The sequence below is a fragment of the Thrips palmi genome, unplaced genomic scaffold (assembly GCF_012932325.1).
Source record: "Thrips palmi isolate BJ-2018 unplaced genomic scaffold, TpBJ-2018v1 HiC_scaffold_5, whole genome shotgun sequence".
Taxonomy (NCBI): domain Eukaryota; kingdom Metazoa; phylum Arthropoda; class Insecta; order Thysanoptera; family Thripidae; genus Thrips; species Thrips palmi.
In genome coordinates this window covers 5411567-5431061 of record NW_023144632.1, presented here as the reverse complement: position 1 = coordinate 5431061, position 19495 = coordinate 5411567, and the positions used below count along the sequence as shown (strand labels likewise).

General features: G+C 59.8%; 2 protein-coding genes across 2 annotated transcripts in view; both read right to left on the bottom strand.

The window, feature by feature from the left end:
• The window catches only part of LOC117650303 (tRNA dimethylallyltransferase), a 146950-nt gene extending 145700 nt beyond the window's left edge, over positions 1-1250 (bottom strand). Inside the window, exons 1-2 of the mRNA XM_034393620.1 lie at positions 1216-1250; positions 1054-1127 (exon numbers count right to left, since the gene is read on the bottom strand). The gene's annotated coding sequence lies outside the window, so the exon portion shown is untranslated. The remainder of the gene's footprint in view (positions 1-1053; positions 1128-1215) is intronic.
• Positions 1251-8379: 7129 nt separating this feature from the next.
• On the bottom strand, positions 8380-18706 carry LOC117650709 (rRNA biogenesis protein rrp36-like). The gene is made up of 3 exons (XM_034394290.1): positions 18208-18706; positions 16054-16947; positions 8380-9998 (listed from the first exon to the last, which is right to left on the bottom strand). Exons 1-3 carry the CDS (start codon positions 18215-18217, stop codon positions 9310-9312), a joined length of 1593 nt encoding a protein of 530 aa, XP_034250181.1. The 5' UTR covers positions 18218-18706; the 3' UTR covers positions 8380-9309.
• Positions 18707-19495: the final 789 nt, after the last annotated feature.

The following is a 19495-nucleotide window of genomic DNA, read 5'->3' as shown; positions in this document are numbered from 1 at the left end:
AGCAAAATGAGGTGAAACCATTCATTCGTTATCGGAGTTCTTTCCGGGGCATGAAAGAGAGAGAGAGGGAGAGAGAGACCGTTCGCGTAGAGCCAACTAAAAAGGAAAGATGGGATGAAATGTAATCGAAGACATGATTGAGAACGCTTTCCGAGAAAAAGATGGCTTTTCGCGCAAAATAAATGTTAATTGCACATTATGCACAGTAGGCTCCGTCCATTTCAAAGTTCTTACGAAGGCCAAAGCTGTGCAGGTGCTGGTGCAAAAATCGTTTTGCAGTACTTGATTATCGCGTTTGCCTCAGGGAAAACGGGACAGACGCGCTGAAAACGTAAATAGATGGGATAATAAATCTGCAACGAAGAGGTTTTCGATCTTTTAAAACACTCTTCTTCGTGAGAGAGGGTGAACCAATGCGATTGACTCGTGATGGGTTCAGTGCCACTGGCGACCTGTGGCGACGGCCTCCGAGTGCGTTGCGTTGCTGCAGGCAGTGCAGGCAGTGCAGGCAGTGCAGGCAGTGCAGGCAGTGCAGGCGCTGGAAAGGCTGGACAGGCAGGCTTTTTCCTCCGGCAGACTAGGCCTAACCACGCCGCATGGTGACATGGGGCGAAGTGGGCCAACGTATCGGCAATCGGCGGGCTCATTCCGAACCACCGAACTCTATCTATCTATCTCTCTCTATCTCTCTCTATCTCTCTCTCTCTCTCTCTCTCTCTCTCTCTCTCTCTCTCTCTCTCTCTCTCTCTCTCCTCCCCTTTCGCTCGGCGCGCTTCGTTGGGGTGCGAGAGAGGCAGAGCGACGGGGCCCTGTTCGGAAGCAGGCCCAAGCCGCTCAAGCCGCGGGGTCCCAAGGCCCCGCGGCCTCAAGGACGCGAGTTTGGACGCTGCAGTTGGCAACACGTTGGCAACGGCCACACAGCATCGCCCGGCACCGCCCGGCGGCCTATCGCCGAGTCAAGCGGTAGTCTGCGACCGGCCGACCGTCGAGCACGACGAGTACGAGTACTTACATACGTACGCCACCCCGCAGCAGTCTAGCCACAGTACTCACGGTTTGGAGCCACCACCTCCAATCCGACGCGTTCGACGCGCCAATCTTGAATCGATGCCCTAACCCGCACACACCTGCAATGTAAAAAAAGAATAAACAAAAATATTTTTTTAAAAGTTCTTATGGTTGAACTTGGCGGCCGTTCAAAAGTCAAGTAAGTACACTCAATGTCAGGAAGACCCACGTCCAGGCCGCGGCGGAGCGTGACGCGAAAAAGGAGTAAAGAGAGGCGGAACTGGGGGCAAGGGGCAGAGGGAGGGGGAGGGGGAGGTCGGAGGCGCGTGATACGCGGGGTTCATCCCAGAGAGGACGCGAGTGGGGAAGGGGGGGGGGAGCATGTGCGGAGCAGAACGCCACACCACCGCGATATCGGGCAGGAGTCCTTGACGCGTGGTTACGCCTACGCCACTGACGCCACCATGCGCCCCGCAGCACACTCGCAAAAAAAAAAATAATTAATTTTAAATTTATTAAAAATTTGAGTTTTGTGTAACATATTTTTCATTTTTTTCTCTTTTTTTTTGCTTATGAACTTTGTATTTTTTAAACTGTTGCAGTATCTTTTTTTCTTGAAATTTTGTTACAAAATAAATGGAAACATTTGACTTGGTCAACCTGTTTCTTGGACCTTGGAGTTTCACAAAGTTGCTTTCTTCCAGGCACTCTTAGTCTAAAGAGAGGGTGGGGGTGGTGAGAGAGGCACTTTGCCAGCGGGGCCAAAACGACAGAGACAAGCCATTTAACTCTCGATTTCTACCATAGACGAGCAACGGTCGGCAGTAAACTAGCACTAGCTGGCCTTATCAGTTGTTGTGCACAGTCACCCGGCAGATCTAGGCCCGACTGCAGGAGTCACTCATCAAATTCACCCATTCCTGAGAAAACTGGGCCAACTGCTTCCCTTATCAGCCCTGAGCGACCCGGTAGTGGATTATACATAGCATAGTGTGACATGATTTCCCACTCCCCCCACTCAGAAGGGAACTGATTGTATAAGAAAAGTGGGGCATCAATACAATCTGGACACGTGTGACGATATCAATGCACTGCTCGACTCTGATGGCCATACAACTCGCATACAACCAACTTGTTTCGGAAGTAGGGTCTGAAACTGGTGCACACAAACAAAGCCCTTCAACTCATTCTGCTGACTAATGCTGGTAAGCAGAGTAGTCATGCACGTAACAATGCAATCCCACACGGAACAGTACCACAGTTTCATGTAGACAGACACCGTTTGATAATAGAGATACTGCAGACAGTTTAAAAACAAACCTATATCTTTTAGACTTGAATGACACCATTGTAATCACAAACAAAGCAAAGACAACTTATATTCCAAAAAAAATATTAAGTAAAATGATGGATTTAGATGTAAAGCCAACAAGTGCCCCAAGGTCTTCAAGTAACATTAAATGAAAAGTGTTTGTAGTTTATAAAAAACAATGGAAAACAGAGGACTAGCACACTAGAACGGGTAATGCCATAATTATGTTGCCACCTTCACGAACTAAACCACGACACAGCACGCCTTCTTAACAATAACCACTACAACAATAATTCCAATTCCTAAATTTAGAACAATTATGCAAGATAAAGTATTATGACCCAGTCCCTTTCATAACTAAATTAGCAATCATAGACTCATTAAGTTCTGATGGAGCATTTTGCTTCCATGCAGCCGCTCTTAAACAGTACCTTTCTTCATTCATTCATTCTTTCATTCATTCGTTCATTCAACCATTATCTGCTGAGGAAAGGTTGAGGAACCTTGGGGCCCCCTCCCCCTCCTTCCCCCGTTTGTTTACATGCAGCTTGGCACACTGCAACACGTTGACAGCGTCAGGCTCCGACTGCAGGGCGTTCCGAACGCATTCCGAGAACGAGGCGACACAGCCCACACTGGTTGTGAGGCAATGCGTTGCTTTGCACCTCCAAAATACCCAATACCGAAGCCAGTGTTTATCACACGGGCGAGCACATTGCTAAGGTTTGAGGTTAACGCGTGTGTTGGCCTCATGGGCCGTGTCAGACGAAACTAACCTGCATTGAGTCAGCATTGATGATCTCTCCATTAAATCGCTTCGCTAGTTCCACAGATAGTTTGGTCTTTCCCGTCCCCGTAGCGCCCACAACAAATATAATCGGAACACGCGACAACATTTCGACACTCGACGGGGCGGCCATGTTGTGACTGCTATTCCGGGATGTGAAACACGAGAAACAAACTGCGGGGCTAAAAACTCAAAACAAGTTGATTCAGTTGAATAAAAACGAGCCCTAAAATTATAAAATGCCGTTCTGTCACCGCATTTTGCACATTCCGAAGTGATTGGCTTGATTCGCTCGCTTTGATCCAGGTGGCAGTTCTGGTCGTCATGTTGGTAAAAGTCTGCCTCGCCTATGAGAAGTTCAGCGGCCATTTCGGCTGTTGTGAACAGAAAGTATGAAAAATACCGCGTTCCTCTCGAGGCGCGCTTTTTTGAACCTCCCCAATGAATACGTACTTTACTTTCAAGGCGAGAAATAAAGAGGGCATTGATGACAGCCCGCGATGGTTACTGGCCACAAAATTTCCACTTTTATTCTTCACTTCACCCACTGCTTCTGTACTCGGACGTCTGCATTTTTGATTCGGTGACTTTTTCCGGCAGCAAACGTATTTTCATGTGTTTTTGAAGGTTTTTCTGAGGAGGTTATTAACGCGGTGCCGTGCTGACCCGAACCGCTAAAGGTGTGTACAGGCCTAACAGCGTCGATGATGATGATGATGATGATGATGATGATGATGATGATGATGATGATGATGGTGATGATGATGATGATGACGACGTGTGCCTGGCGCCTTGCTGGGTGTCACTCACCGCCCCTCACTCCCGCCTCAACGCCCAGCAATACCAGAACACTCAGCATCCCCTCAGGATCGGGACGAAGACTAACCCTCTGAACATGTTGGCGTCGAGATGGAGATGGGGCATGAGATGAAGTCTGCGGCTAGGTAAGTACATTTGCCAGTGGGGGCGAAGGCGGCGAGTCGGAGTCCTCGGGGACTCGGGGGGCGTGCGTCGTCGCGTCAAGGAGGTCGTGACTCTGGTCGTGACCGCCCGCACCCTTTCGATGCCTCGGGTGTTCGGTATGCCCCTAGGGTTGCCCCGGTGCACGCGACCCGTGAAATGGGGTCGGATTCCCCCTTTTCCATCCCTTATTCATCCGCGGGCCGCCTCGGGCCGCCTCGAGAAGTCGAGGTTCGAGGTTCGGGGTTCCAAGTTGGGGTTTAGAGGTGGGCCTTTCGATCGGGGCGGCCAGCCGGCGGTGCTGGCGCACGCTGGCGCACGCTGGCGCACGCAAGCTCACACACGCATCGCGTTCCCTGAAATAGTGCGTGCCCTTTTGGCGATTGCTTCGGGGCGGGCGCGGCGTGCGCGTGCCTAGGCCCTGCACTGCAAGCGAGTGCCCCCAGCCGCCCCAGCGCGGGGTGCATCCTCCTCCTCGCCAACGACGTAACGGCCGCATTTGCATTGTCGCGATAGAAATGGACTCCTCATTTTAACGGCGGCATTGTGCGTCGCGCGGTGCCGCGGCGTGTGTGTCGCCATGGCTGTGGGGGCGGCGGCGGGGGCTCGCTCTGTCTCTCTCTCGCCCGCCTGCGGGTGTGAGAACGCGACAGAGACACTGCGACAAAACGAGTGTCCGGGATGCGTCCGCTGCCGGCCACCCACGAGGGGGAAGAAGAAAGTGCGGCTTTGGCGCCGAGGCGCGTTGTGCTGCCTGCTGCAAGCCGCTGCATCGGTGTGCAAAGCAGAGCTAATCCGCCGGGCAGTCCGTCTTCGCTCTGTCTCTCTCGCTCTCATGGGGCGTGCCGGAAGGGTGCGAGAGAGACAGACCGAGGAAGCGCTTACGCTGTGCCGACGGAATCCGTTCGCAGGATGCGTAGAGGTTCGCCCGAGCAGGCTAAGGCGCCCCTTCTTCCTGGAAGCTTTAGCAAGTTTCCCCGCGCCACATTTCCCTCCCCGTTATTTTTCGAAAATGTCGGTGGAAAGCGGTGTTCTCGGGCATCTCGTTGGCAGCGGTGGGGGTTTAGGCGACGCTAAAAGTCGAACAAATCAGCTCATCAAGTCCCTGGCCCAATAAAAGCCTGGACTTGCGCTGTGAGGAGCACGCCCCAGAGAAGTGACCCTGGCCTGGAGTCTGGAGTGGCATGAGTACCTGGAGCCTGGGGCCTGGAGCCTGGTGCGTTTGGATTTTCGGCGCAGGGTCTGGATCGGGCCCGCCAGGCTCCGGGGTATCATTTAGCACGCATCTCAATCCCCGGCCCCGGCCCCGGCCGGCACCCCCGGTGGCTCCAAGACTCTGGCAAGGCTGCCGAGGTGCGCGCCGGAGAACGGCACGGCCTGCGGCACGGCCTGCGGCACGGCCTGCGGCACACGCCCCGGGAGCCCCGGGAGGGGCTTGGCCGGCAAGGCGGGGCGCGGGGCGAGGCCAGGACCGCCCCGCCAGGGCCCCGCCACATCACGTTATTAGCGGGCATTAGCTTCGATTTATGGGCAGCTCCCCCTGCTAATAAAGAGTGTATCAGTGTCGCCGAGGCGCGGCAGCGCGGCTGCGCTGGAATTAGAGTGTGGGTACAGTATGAACTCGACGGGCGCGGTGCAGAGGCCAGCATGCTGCCAGCGCCAGAGGCAGGTTATCTCTCTCACACCTACACGGGACGTCGTTCCACGAGTGCGAGAGAGAGAGAGAGAGAGAGGGGGGGGGGAGGGGGGTGTCTCCCGCGGAATCAGTCTGCTGGCGGATGCCCGGCCCGGCCCGCGCTGCTCCGCCCTCCGCCCGCGCCAGCCCAGGCCCAGGCCACGAAAGGCCCAGGCCACGAAAGGCACGGGGCACACGGGGCTGTCTATCAGGGAGGTGTGCCGCGGTGCGGCGCGGCGCTGCGAACTGCACGGTGCACGGGAGCATGTATACACGACACGGCCGTGGATTTCCTCGCCGCGCCACTGCGCCGTTCAGACACGTCACGTCTCGCGCGTGACACTCGCGTGACACTCCGGCAGCGGCGCGTTCAGCGCGTTCTCACGGCCGTCGCCAAGTCCGTGCCGCCTGCCGCAGCCTGCCGCCGCCGCCGAAGGGAGGGACGTGGAACAAACTGGCTGTGCCCGCTGAGCGATGCGATACGGACAGTGTTTTCTTTTCGTACTGCTTTCTTTGCAACAACTCTCCGCGCGGTTCGCAGCGCCCCGCAGGCCCGCGTCTAGAGTTTCCACCCCTTTCTGCCTACTTCACCCCCTCCCCCTTTTCTTTCCTCCGCCTACAGACCGTGAGCCTCTGGGCCGCCCCGGGGCCACATGTTCCGCCAACAGTCTGATTCCGAAACAGCGTTTCGTCGCTGGGCCTCTCTGGCCCCTACGTACGGAAGGCCCCATGAGTGCGACGGAGACGGAGGCTGCGCGACGAGAGCGCTCTTCGGAATCGCTTTGCCCTCGGCCCCTCGGCTTTGCCGGCCTGTCGCCATCGGGACTTATTTCGTGGCCCGCGGGACCTGTGAGGCATGATTCGGCCCGCCAAAAAAAAGCCCCCTCCTCTTTCCGCACTTTTACATGTGCGCAGAAGTGCGCGGACTATTTCCATGCCCCCGTTGTTTTAGGAAATAATGAGGATGCTTCGGAACGATGCTGACAAAAAGAAATAGAAGAAAAGAGAAATTACCAAAACTCCAGATTGTCATGCCCGGTCCACTAACTGGGCGGCAGCCCCGCAGGCAGCCCCCACCTCCACGTCAAGAGGGTCGGCCGATGAGGGCTGATTCCGAACGGCAGTGTCGCCACTCGTGGCGCACTGAGAGCGGGAGAGAGAGACCAAAGCACGCCCACCCTTTGTCACAGAGTCAACATAGGCGAGGCGACTCAAGCCCATCATCGATCAGTCCCCAAAACGAGCCTCAAAAAAAGCAAATGAAAATAAACCTCTCCTGATAATGAAATGCTCTTTCGTCTGGGAGCCCCATCCTCGGCCCAGGGCTCGGCCCCGCCGGGGTGAAGCCGGGAAGCCGCCGTCGAAGTGGTGGTCGGTTACGTCTGTTACCCAACGCACGCTCGAGCGCTGCTAGCGCAGTGAGGGGGTGCGAGATTTGGCCTACGAGGCCCGGCAGGTTGCCTACACTGGGACCGGTTTCTAGTGTCCCCGCGGTGCCAGTGTGGTGGAGCCGGTGGAGCCGTGGTGCCACCGCCCGCATCGGCCATCGGCCGCCCCTCCCGCACCACGGGGACGGCGGGGCGGGGGCGGGGCGGGGGCTGGCCGAGTGGCCGGGTCGGAATCGTCCCTTTCTTTCCCACAGTCCAGTTGCTGAGCTCGGCGGGTTGCGGCGGGGCCTACTGGGGCCTGGGCAGGCAGGGCAGGCCCGGGGGCGGGAATGTGTCGTGCACGCACCGGCCGAGCCAGAGAGAGAGAGAGAGAGAGAGAGAGAGAGAGAGAGACAGTGCGTGGGCATTGGCACCGCGAGCCATCGGCGTGCGAGCGACGCTGCTGCCTGCATTACCATGCGAAATCCGAAACCGGAAGAGAAGTCAAGAAAGGGGAGGGGAGGAGAGGGATGCACGTCATCGCGGCAACGCCACTGCCGATCCGCGAACTCGCGACGCGACAGGAACGCGGCGTGGGGCGTGGCACTGGCACACTGGCACGCCGGGCTCCTGGCGCGTCGCACTCCCTCCCAGGAGCCGGAGGAATCGGGTTCGAAACCGGCTGGCAGCGGTGAAATTTTTTCGCGGCGCCTTGCGTCCTTGAGTAGCTGCCAAGGCCAGCGGGAGGCGAAGGCGAAGCGGCGACGCGGCCCGCCTGCTGATACGGGGCCGGGGCCAGGCCGGGCCTTCCTTGAAACAACGCGCCTCCCTCCCTCCTGTTCATTTCTGTCGTTGGGAGGGACGGAAAAATACGGCTTCTTTTCTCAGCTGGTGCCAAGAAAGACGCGACACTTACAGTTGATTAATTTGTGTGGTGTGTAGGACAGAAGTTCTTATCAGTCGTGATGGCATTCATGACTTCCTCATTTATGGCGCATCTCCCACTTCAAATCGTGTTATCAACCCATTGCTTATCAAACTGTGTGCCTTCAGTTTAGATACGATAGAGACAATCTGATTTGTTGGATATGAATGCCATTTCAAAACCTTTGAAAGAGACGTCTGGTTTGTCCACCAACAACATTTACTTCAACTAAGCGCCATTGAATTTGCAAGATTAAGTATGTTATGTGTAACGCTAGATGGCTTATGATGAATTTGTGTTGATTTTGGTGGGTAAAATGATGTCAGAAAGAGGAGCACACAAGAGTTTAGTTTATATGATGATATTTTATTTACATTTTAACTGTAAAAAAAAATTTAAAACTACCTTAATTTAAACCAAAGTAATGGTAACATGTATTTATATTAATGAAAAAATATAGACTTATATAACATAAATATTTTAAGGTAATGATTCTGAGATCTAATAATTTTTAATTATGACTATTACTTTGGTTTAAACTTGATTGTTAGAAAAATAACATATGTACAAATTATCACAAATTAATCTTATGCGCAAGATCAAAAGAGGGCTTGGGCTGATTAAAAACGCCCTACAAATAGGCTTACAGAGATATCATTAGCCTAAGTCAGCTAAAGCCAATATTAAACCTGCATAAACTAGGACCAATTACGGCAGCTTATCACTTACAATGCATTCTAAAACCAATTGTACATAACTTTATAAGTCCGACAAGTTGGACGATGATAGAAAGCGACACTAGCTGCCAGATATACCCAACGGAACTATCTACTTCCATACATGATCTCTCCGTTATGCTCTCATTCGGAGCCCGGACAGAATCAAAGAGAAAAGAAAAAATTAAAGATGATAAAACCTAACATAATCCAAAGTCTTGTGACAAATGCAAAATGGCAGGCAGCCCGTGGAACTACTACTCCACATGGAGAGCACTACGCATTGGTCACTAATTGATTTCAACGCATCTAAGTCTACGTAACTCGCAAGTCGAGCAAGTGGATTGATTACAACCAAGCTGTACACTGTACACTCTCCACTCCACTCTACTCGACGGGGCGAGTCAAAGTTCCCACACAGGCACGAAGCTAGAGTCCTGGATACGGTTCTGAAGGTGGTCTCGGGTCGAGAGCAGGCGGCAGTCGGCACGCGTGCACAGCCTCTCTGACACTTGCGCTAAGGTCCTCACCGCGTCTGGCACACTGGCACACACCTTGCCTACGCTTCCCGGCCCATCCTCATGCAGGCCACCTGTTTCCTCAGGAAGGACACTCTCGCCAGGAGCCGGTCACGCTCGCGCTCCAGGGCGACGGACTCTTGGCTCAGGGACTTGGAGTCGTACGTCAGCTGGCGGCAGTAGTGGGAGGCTTCCTTGAGGATCACCACCTTGGCGGCGCGGGCGTTGTTGCTCAGCTCGGGCACCACCACGCGGAGGTCCTCGAACGCGTTGCGCAGGTCCACCCGCCGCTGCCGCTCCATGTTGTTGTGCAGCGAGCGCTTCTCGCACGAGTCGGGCTCGGAGTCGGAGGACGACGCCTTGCTGAAGTGGCCGGCGCCGCCGCGGCGCACGGGCTTGTAGGCGTGGTGGTGCTTGGCGCGCTTCTTGGTGGGCCGCACCACGTCCTCCTCGGACGAGTCGTCGCGCTCCTGGGCGCGCCGCTTGCGCTCGCGCTGCCGCTGCCTCTCGGCCTGCATCCTGGCCAGCTTGCCGCTGGGCTGCCGGCCGGACAGGTACGACGGGTAGGTGGAGGGCGCCGCGTTGTACGACGACCGCTTCATGGCCGAGGCCATCGTCTGCTGCAGCGCGTGCCGGTCGCGCGCCGAGGGGTTGGAGGGCAGGGCGCTCTGCGACGAGGACCGCGACGACGACTTCTCGCCGCACACCGACACCACGTCGATCTCGTCCTCTGCAAACACAAAGACAAACACCGTTACAACCAGTTCAAAACCGCCAGCATCGTCGCGGGGGACGGAACACTGCATCAACATTGGCGGGGCGGGGGCCGCGCCGCACCGGCAGCACGCCGCGACGCCCCAGCAAATCCCGCCGGGACGCTCGGCGCGACACCGCGCGACACCGCGCCGCTATCGACTCATCATGAGGGCTAATAAATAAGCTCGACAGCGAGCGGGTTGGCTGGGCATGACGCGCCCAGCCGCGCCGCCGGCATGCGGGCCCCGAGCGCCGCGCCGCCGCATCGCGAAGGGTGAGGGCGAGGGTGAGGGTGCGAGATCAGCGACCTTGACGCGTTGAGGCTGAGAGCACCGACCTTGGCTTGGCCATGACTGGGCCCTCGGCCCGGCCCTCGGCCCACGGTTGCGACGGGTCGATATTTGGGCGCGGCCCTTCCAGTGGTGGGGTTGGGGTGGGGTGGGGTGGGGTTCCCACGCCGTGCCACGCCGCGCCACGCACCGACGCACCGTGCCGGAGGCCGACGCTGTCTCCCCGCCGGACCCGCGACCTTCAGACTTGCGCCCCAGCCTGGCCCTGCCGAAAACCGACGCCCCTCCCACCACCACCCTCCAACGTCACTTCCCCCAGAGGCTGCGTAGCGGCGCCGACGCCGCCGCGCCGCCGCACCGCGACGCGGCCACGCCCGACGCCACTCTAGCGCGGCGGCTCCGAGTCCCGCGGAGGGAAGTCCGAGCCGAGGGCGGCGAGGGCCGTAGCGTGGCGGCCTGCCCACCAGACCACAAGGCGCCGCGCGCAAATTCCTCGCCTTCTAATTGGAAAATTCCGCAGTCTTCTAAGAATCCAGGCGGCGCACTACCCGTACTACACGGGGCCCTGGCAGCCCTGGCTCTGGCACTCTGGGCTCCGCGACCGAGGCCGAGGCCGCGGGCGCGTGCCGCCGGGCCGAGGCCGCACCGCGCGCACCGCGCCACGCTCCAGCAGGCTAACGAGAGCGCGCTACTGTACGACGGCCGCGCCGCCGCGCCAGACAGACCAGACGGACGCGGGGGCGATGACTTGGCCGCCGACGCCCCCACCGGGGCCCCCCGGCCGGGCGGCCCCCCCAGCGGTCTCTCCCCGGCCGGCGGTCCCCCACGCCACCCTCGCCGTCGTCCGAACGTAGGCTAATTGGAGTCGGAGGGACGCCACTGCCGCCGCACCCGCGCCCAGCCTCGCCCCGCCCCGCCGCCCTCCGCACTGCATTCATGATCGCGCCGGCTCCCGCCAAAAAATCGATGACATGACCCAAGACGGCGGCGACGACCCCAGGCTAGAGGCGGGACGCGGTGCCGCACCGCCGCGCCGTGCACTTGGCATGTGCTGAGGGCGAGGGCCACCAGTCTTGGGAGGGAACATGAACATGGGCCGAGGGGAAGGGACGCCGAGCCCCCCAGCCAGGGCCCCAGCCCAGGGCCCCAGGGGCGCGCACTGGGGGCGAAGGGGCCCACCGACAGGCACGGCGCGGGCCCAGGGCCGTCCAGGGCCGCCGAGGGCGCGGGGCCCTGGAAGCCAACCTCGCCCTTCACGCCACATTAACAAACTTGCGCGCTTTTTCAGCCATGTCTGCAGGAGAGATGAACGGGGCTGGAGCGACGCCGCCAGCGCGCATGAACTGCACCCCTACGGCCTACGGTGTGCCTACGGGCGGGGTATAGCAAGCGAAGCAGCCCCTGGAGAGTACAGTAGCGCGCCCTAAATTCCAGCGAGCCTCCCTCGGCGCCGCAACCAGCCTCCAGCCGCAGCCCCTGCACCGGGCTCGGCTCACCGGCTCAAGCCGCAGCCACGGCCGCAGCCCGCAGCCCGCTGCACTGGAAGCCCTCGGGGACTGCAGCGGCGCGGCGGCCGGCCCGCGGCTCGCCAATGGCCCGCCAGCCCGCCAGGCATCCCCTTAGAGGGCAGTAGTAACCTCATTCCACATTCCTCCATTTACGAGGCCGCCGCGAACGCGCGCGCGAGGAGGGGAGGGAGGGGAGCACCTGCCCGTCAAACACGATGCCAATAACACTAGCGCTGCCAAGCCTCAAAAAAGAAAAAATCACCCAAAATTCCCCAAAAAATGTAACTTCTTTTTTGGTAAATGAATTGAAATAATAGCGATGGCCCCCGGCAGCCGCCCAGTCAGTCTGGCAACACTGCTGCGCCAAGGGATCCCTGCGCTGCCACGGGGGCTCCGGCCGCCAACGGCAGCCCAGCCTCCCTCGAGCCCCGAACGTCGGCCTGCCTGTCGGCCTGCCTGGCGTGGCTTATCCCCACGCACGTGCACTGTAACGGCAAAAGCACTGCCCAGCCACTGGAACTGCTGCAGGGTCTGCAGGGGTGCGGCCAGCGTGGCCAGCAGCACTGACCACAGCCCCGGGCTCATTCCGGACGGGGCTTCCGTCACTGTCTAGCTCGCACTCGAGGGGCGTCCCCTAGGGCCCCAGGGGCGCGAGAGAGACGGAGCGGCCAAGCTCGGAACCACTCTGCCGTCCCGCAGTGCACTGCAGTACTGCAGTGCACCACCACCGCAGAAACCTGCACGGCCAGATTCCGCGCGCCCAAGACGGCGTCCCCGGCCCGGCGGCCCGGCGCACGTCAGCCGAGCCGGCGCGGCGGCGGCGGGGCTGTGGCGCTGCGGCTGTGACAGACTGCAGCCATCTGGGGGAGCGGCGCGGGGCGGGGCGGGGCGGGGCCGCGCTAGGTAACGAATCGAATCGACGGTACAAACAAATCCAATATTGACTTAATCGCTTCCGGAACACACACACACACAAACACAAACCGAAACGGAAAAAAACGGGAGCAGAAGCTTCCTCACACGCACGCCCGATTTCCGCCCCCCGGCCGGGACGCCGGGACGGGAAGGGACGGGGTGGAAGGGCAGACAGCCCTTCTAATGAGAAGCGTAAACAAACGGCTGGCAACGCCGCAACGCATGCAACGCATGCAACGCATCGGAAGGCCTCTGAACGCCGCGCCGCGCACCCAGCGACGGCACCCCGCGCACGCGGCACGCAGCCGCGGAACATCATGCTGACAGGTCAATCCCCATCACGCCGGCGACGCGAGGCGACGAGCACGCACCCACCGACACTATGAAAAATCGCGCCAATTCTGCATCAGCAATTTCTCATACTTGGAGCGCAAAGCGAGGAGGCGAGGCCTGCAGGAGCACGCCCCTCCAGACACGCACGCGCGGCGCGCAGCGCGCGGCTCCGCGCGGCCCGGTGTGAATAGCAATCAGGCCCGGGCCGTCCGGGGGCACGCCGTGCACGCCAATCCATAAAAATGCAACAAAAAGGAAAATGCCGCCACCAGCCCGCCAGCCCGGCAGGCGGGCCTCCTGGACGGGTAGCGACTTGCCAGGTACACTCCATTCACATAACCCATTCCCCCCTCCTCCCCTCCCGAAATCGTGGTGCAGGGCCGGACGGGCGGGCGGACGGCCCGGCAGAGGCAGGGAGCGACGGATCGCAAGACGCATCCCGACGTAATCGACACATCTCACTCCCAGCCCGCCGGCCCGCCGGCCCACCACTCCGGCCGGGGCGGACAGACGCGCCGAAAACTCGCCGGGAGAACAGGAACAGGTGGTCGGAAAAGAGGCGGACGGGAGAAATAAAGAAAATGAAGAGGAAGACAGCCGGGACCCCGGCCAAGGAACAGTGCTGCTTTTTAAATGTCCAAAGAGCGGCAGCAACTCCTTAGTGCCCCCCCCCCCCTTTCCCTCTCCTCCCCGCGCCCGTTTTGCTTTCGCAGTGCCGCACGAAGCCCCGCAGAGCTTCGCCGCTTCGCTCGCAACGGCCAACGACCGCAGGCCGGGCCTGGCAGCCCGGCTGGCGCGCTGGCGCAGACGGACCCACCTGAGGCAAGCGGAGGGAAGGGCATAGCGTCAAGTCGCATTCCAGAGGGCCCGGCCCGCGCAGGGCCCCGCGCAGGGCCTGGTGGGCCTGCATGCACACCGCGCCACACCGGCGGCCCGCCTTTGCCCCCCGCCACTTTAAAAGCCGCGGCCCTTTAACTCTCCGCGCGCCCCGCCCCGCCTATCGCCAGCGTGGCCAGCTGGTGCGGCGGCCAAGGTCCGCGGAAGCACGCCGACGGCCCGCCGGCGGGAAAGCCCTGGCGGGGCGCGTCGACGGGCCGCGGCGAGAGGGGCGGACCCGACACGTCCGCCCGACGCAAAACCCGCGCGCGGACCGGCGACCACGGCCGGCCGGATTCCGCGCGTCTCTCTCGCACCTCAGCGGGCCGCCCCGTGAGTGCGACAGAGACAGTGGAACAGGCCGGCCGGCAGACGACGGCCAGGAATTCGCAGCATGTGACATAAGTGGCCGGCACGACCGCGTGACCCGCGTGACCGGCCGGCCAGCGCGCCGTCGCGCCGTCATCCAGCCCTTCTAAGCCAATAATGACTCAGAGCGCGCGCCGCGAAGGCAAACCAAAGGCCCCGAAAGGCCCGGACAGACTCCCAGACACGCCCGGGCTGGGCCAGGCCAGGGCCAGGCCTGGCCGCCCGAAAAGCGACTGACTGACTCCCTTCCCCCTCCACCCGCCAACGCGGTGAGTCAAGTCCGCGCGGCGGACGCGCGGCGGCGGAACCCAAACCGAGCCCAGCCCAGAGCCCACACAATCGTCATCCACAAGTCACTGCTCTAACAGCCGCGGCGAGGCGAGGCGGGGCCCCGCGGGGAGGGAGCGTGGGGCCGCCTCGCTCAAGTGTATCACTCGCAACTTGCACCCCCCCCCCTTTTCTCTCTCTGTTTTTACTCTGACCATCTGCCCCGCATCATTGCCGCCCATCCGATTGCGGAGCCATCACCGCCGTTAAAACATTTAACCCCCGCGGAGTGTCGGAAAACAATTAGGCGCCGTGGCAGTGTGCCGGACTCGTCGGCAGGAGCAGGGCAGTGTGCTGGACGGCTGGACGCGGCGGGCCGGCGGGCCGCGCTGACGCAGCGCGCGTCCTTGCTGGTGCCTTGCTCCTGAACGAGCGACAAAAGATAATGACCTTGAGAGGAAGCGCGAGGATGCCCCCCTTCCTCCCCCCCCCCTTCCTTTCCGCCGCGAGGGCCGCCGCCAAGCCCATGTCCCTCGACGTGTTGCTCATTATCACTTTTCCAAGTCGGTTCCCTGCACCGCCACCACACCGCGCGCCAGCAGCAAGTCCCCGGCCTCCAGGGACGTGGCTGCGTGCTGCGCGCTGCGGGACGGGCCCCGCGCCGCCCGGCCCCGTCCCGTCTTCGGTCCAGACGCGTCGCGTCCGCGTCCAGCCGGCAGCCTCCTAGCCCAATCCATTCCGGGAACTGAGCCACAACGTCCTCGTCCTCCTGGTCCTTCACCCCCGCCTTCTTTTCACCACGGGCATCCCGAAGCCTGCGGAGATTCCACCATAATTCCCAGGGCGCCACGGCGACACCGGCACGGCCCGGCCCGGCCCGGCACGCAGGTAGACGCGCAGGGCTGCACGACGCGCAGGGCGCAGCGCCGGCCTCCGCGCCTCACACCCGCCACGCCCCGCCACGCCACGCCACGCCACGCCACGCCGCCAGGCATTACATAACATGACACTCGGGCCCGGGCTTCGCAGCGGGCAACCCCTTCCGACCATTTAAAAGCAACCGATACAAATAGGAGGCCATCGGCCATCGTCGGCAGGAAAAGACGCCGGCAGGAAAAACAAAACACGGACACAGTTAAAAATACAACGCTCTTAGTCGGCGAAAAACCACCCTCCTGCGCGATAAGTCTGGCAAATGCGGTTGCACCATGGAGACCAGTACAGTAGCCCGCCGTTGCACAACGTTATGCACTTGGCTTGCACAAGTTTGAGGCGGCAGCCGACAGCGGCTCTCGCGTGTCACGTGAGCGAGGCGCGCCAAACGCCGGGCCGCGGGACATACCCCGCGCGCCGGCAGACCGGCACGCGAACGCGAGGGATATGTCCAGATTCGCCGCCGCGATTCAACACACACGCACACATACACACAGAGGGAAATGTACGCTTCGAAACAACGAAGGAAGGTGCTCACCAGAATCTGAGGGTGTCAGGTTGCCGGGGATGGACGAGCTGACGTCCTTGCTGAGGTGGTAGCTGTGGTCGTTGAAGAAGTGGTTGGAAACGGCCATCTGCTGCGGCCGGGAGTCGAACCGGGACGTGTGCTGCGACGCCGCCCTCACGGTCTGGCCCGTCGCCTCCGCCGCGTTCACCATCGGCGCCACCTCCTCGTCCTCGTCCTCGCTCTCCTCGTCCTCATCGTCATCTTCCTCCTCCTCCTCGTCGTCGTCCTCTTCCTCGTCCTCCTCCGCTTCCTCCTCGTCGTCACCCCCGATGCAGGACGACGCCAGCTCGTAGTCGTGCTTGAACTCGGCGGGGTCGGGCACACTTCCCTCCATGCTCAGGGGCGTGTCTGGCCGGCCAGAGTCATCGCTCTCCTCCTGAGAAGCTGTCCTGAGGGGGTCACTGGTCACTACATGGGCGGCACTCGCGAGGTTGAGGTTAGTTCTTAGAATGCTGCGCTGGTTGCACTTTGCTCTACTGGGGGTAACACTGGGGGCCGGCACTGAGTCAGTGTCCTTGGTGGGGGTGTCGTGGCAGGGGGTGAGGACGGGCATGGAGCCACACTTGACGGGGCTCTCGTGCTGCAGCCGCGGCAAGGGGTTCGGCCGGTCCTTGTTGTCGTCCACGCACGTCCCTGCCCACATGCAGTCGTGCCGGACCTGGGAGGAGCCCAGGAAGTCCTCCATCATGTCGGAGGGGCAGACATCGAGGAGGGCATCGGGGAACAAGGGGGAGTCGTCCAGGAACGATAGGTCGTCGAAGATGTTCAAGTCCAAGCTCTCGTCGTCGGCGCCAGGCAAGGGCAGGCCCAGCGGGCTGGGTGAGCACCAGGGTTGGTCGAACTGGGGCGGCATGATGGTCGTGTCTGGAACACATAGCGCACAGCTCTGTATAACACTGCTCACTGGCAGGCAAGCAATACATCAGCCACTAAACTCAGCATACGCATTCACAGTTTATGTCAGCAAGGATCAATTTATCACAACGGCAGTCCAAAAAATTTGTGGCACTTAAAATGGAATAGATGTCTTACTTTCTACAATCAATATAATTAAAATTACGTTTAATAAAATTTAAAGCAATAGTAATAACATTTCTTGACTTCAATGTAACGATAAGTGAAATGGGACACTAACGTCAAGGGACCAGGGACACAAAACCTTAATCGAACTATGAATTAATTTTGCGAACAAAAACTTGAAATTAATTTATTAGAATGGAGCGTCATAACAAATGCTTATGATGTGCCTGCATTACTCTGCGATACATTACAATGAATCACAACTGAACCAAGAAAGAAAACTTCTGGGACAGATTAAAAACTGAAATCATAGGGAAGGGAGAGAAGAGTGTACCGAACGGCACAATAACGCGAAGAAGAATTGAAGTAACAGACGACGCGAGTGAGGGTACAGTATTGGACGTACTGTGCCAATGACAGCCATGTACATTCAAAGCTCAAGACGGGAACGGCAAAAAAAAGGAGCTACAGCAATTTCCGCTCGCGATGAGCGCGCCCGCGCCCTGTGTGCGGGCCAATAAGAAGTGCACGAAAGGGGCATAAACAAAAACTCGAAGGGCGTAACGGGCCCGCGCCGTCGGCAGTTTGACAGCTCGAGCGTAGCTCAACAATCGAAGGCTGCCAGCCGAATATCCGCGCCGGCCGGAGAGCCAGGACGAGCCGAGCAAACACCCAGAGCCGCGAGACAAGCAGCGACCAGGCGCACATCTTGACGCCGGCCGGCGCGGACGTCGCCGAGTGTGCCGAGGCGGCCGGCGGCCGGGCCGGCCCGACGCCACAACAGTCAAACGCTGGCAGCTCACTTCCGAGAAACCGGCGCGTCGGGTGTCTAGCAGGAACCCGCGAAAACACCAGCCGCCGCTTGGCCGTCGCCGACGTCGACACAAGGCTTGTTTACGAAAAGGCGAAATGAAGCGCCGGCTGCCTTCTACTTCCGAACTCATGACTTGACGGGTAAGTTTAGACACGGAGTATCGACGCCGGGGGAAGTCGCGCTGAATTCCAGGAACGCCGGCCGGCATGAGAAACGTCTCTTGTTGACTGTTCGTGCAACCGAGGGCAAACTGCCAGCTGAAGTTCAAAAACCTTCGTAGTTGAACTTACCGATACTCATTGGTGAAATAGTAATCCAAGGGTGCAGGTTGAAAATGGTGATAATCCAGGTAGGTTATTCCAAGAGAATGTCTCTTGGAGTTTCACTCCCCGGAATATTAGAGTCCAAAAGAGCACCAAGACACTTTGACACAACACTCGATGCGTTAGAAAATCCAATGACGGAGCGAGTCACCAAGGTACTCGCTGGTATCTCACAGACGGCGGCGAAGGCCGGTGCGCGCGAAACAGAGTCTCTAGCGGCACAACAACTCCCGAAGGAGCACACAGGCGTAAGAAACACAACACCAGGGACTGTCACAAGCTTCACAGGCATTTCACTTGGAGCACCACTGGCACGTCGGCACGGCACTGATGACCATCGACCGGGTCGCCGCGAGATCCACCGCAAGCCAACGAGAGACTCTGCGATGCGTGCGGCGAGCGCGGCGGACGACACGACCGACAACGTGGGCCGCCAGTAGCGCTGTGAACCGGGTGGCGGCGCGGCGCGGCGGCGGCGGTGCAGGACAGCCGGACTAGCCGGGGCCGGGCGGGGCAGGTACAGTCTAGTCGGGGCGAGGGGGGAGGCGGGGAGTGGTGGGGACGCGCGCTTGGTTCCGAGTCCTGCCGCCAGGCGCGCCACTGCCTCGCGCAACTCCACGCGCGCGCCGAGCCTTGAATCGGGCGCCAATCCAAGTGATGTAGGTCAACGTTTCCGGCAAATTGATCAAATTCTGTACATTCGCGTCAGGCCGGTGGAAATTGGGGTCGGAACGACGTCCCTTCAACAATAGCAGCGTCTCACAGACTTGGAGCGCTTCGGCAAGCCGTACTGTCGAAAGGAAGGCAAGCCGGCTTCTCGGCGCGGCTCTACTTTCCGTCGCGGAGGACCTGCGCGCGGTTGGGGCCAAGGGGCCGTGGGGCCGGGGTGGGGGAATGACGCTGGCGACGCCCGTAGCGTTTCGTATTATAGCGTAGCGTCGGCAGCGCGTACGCAGCCTGCAGCCAGCCAGCAGCCAGCCAGCCAGTGGCCCCGGCACTGCCGGCGAAACCAGACCAAAGCCCGCGCGCACCGCGGCGCCATTCAAAATAAAGATCGTCGAGGAGGGAATGCTTCCCGCTCACTCGTGCGGAAGAGGCGAGAGACCAGGCCAGAGGGTGGGGCCTCAGGCTCACAGAGACTCGCGGCAATGTTTGCACTCCTACACTCCACCCACACACTTCCACTCCGACAGCGCGTCCAGGCTGTGCGCGATTTGAAGTTATTTCACCGACAATTTCCGCGTATTACTACACC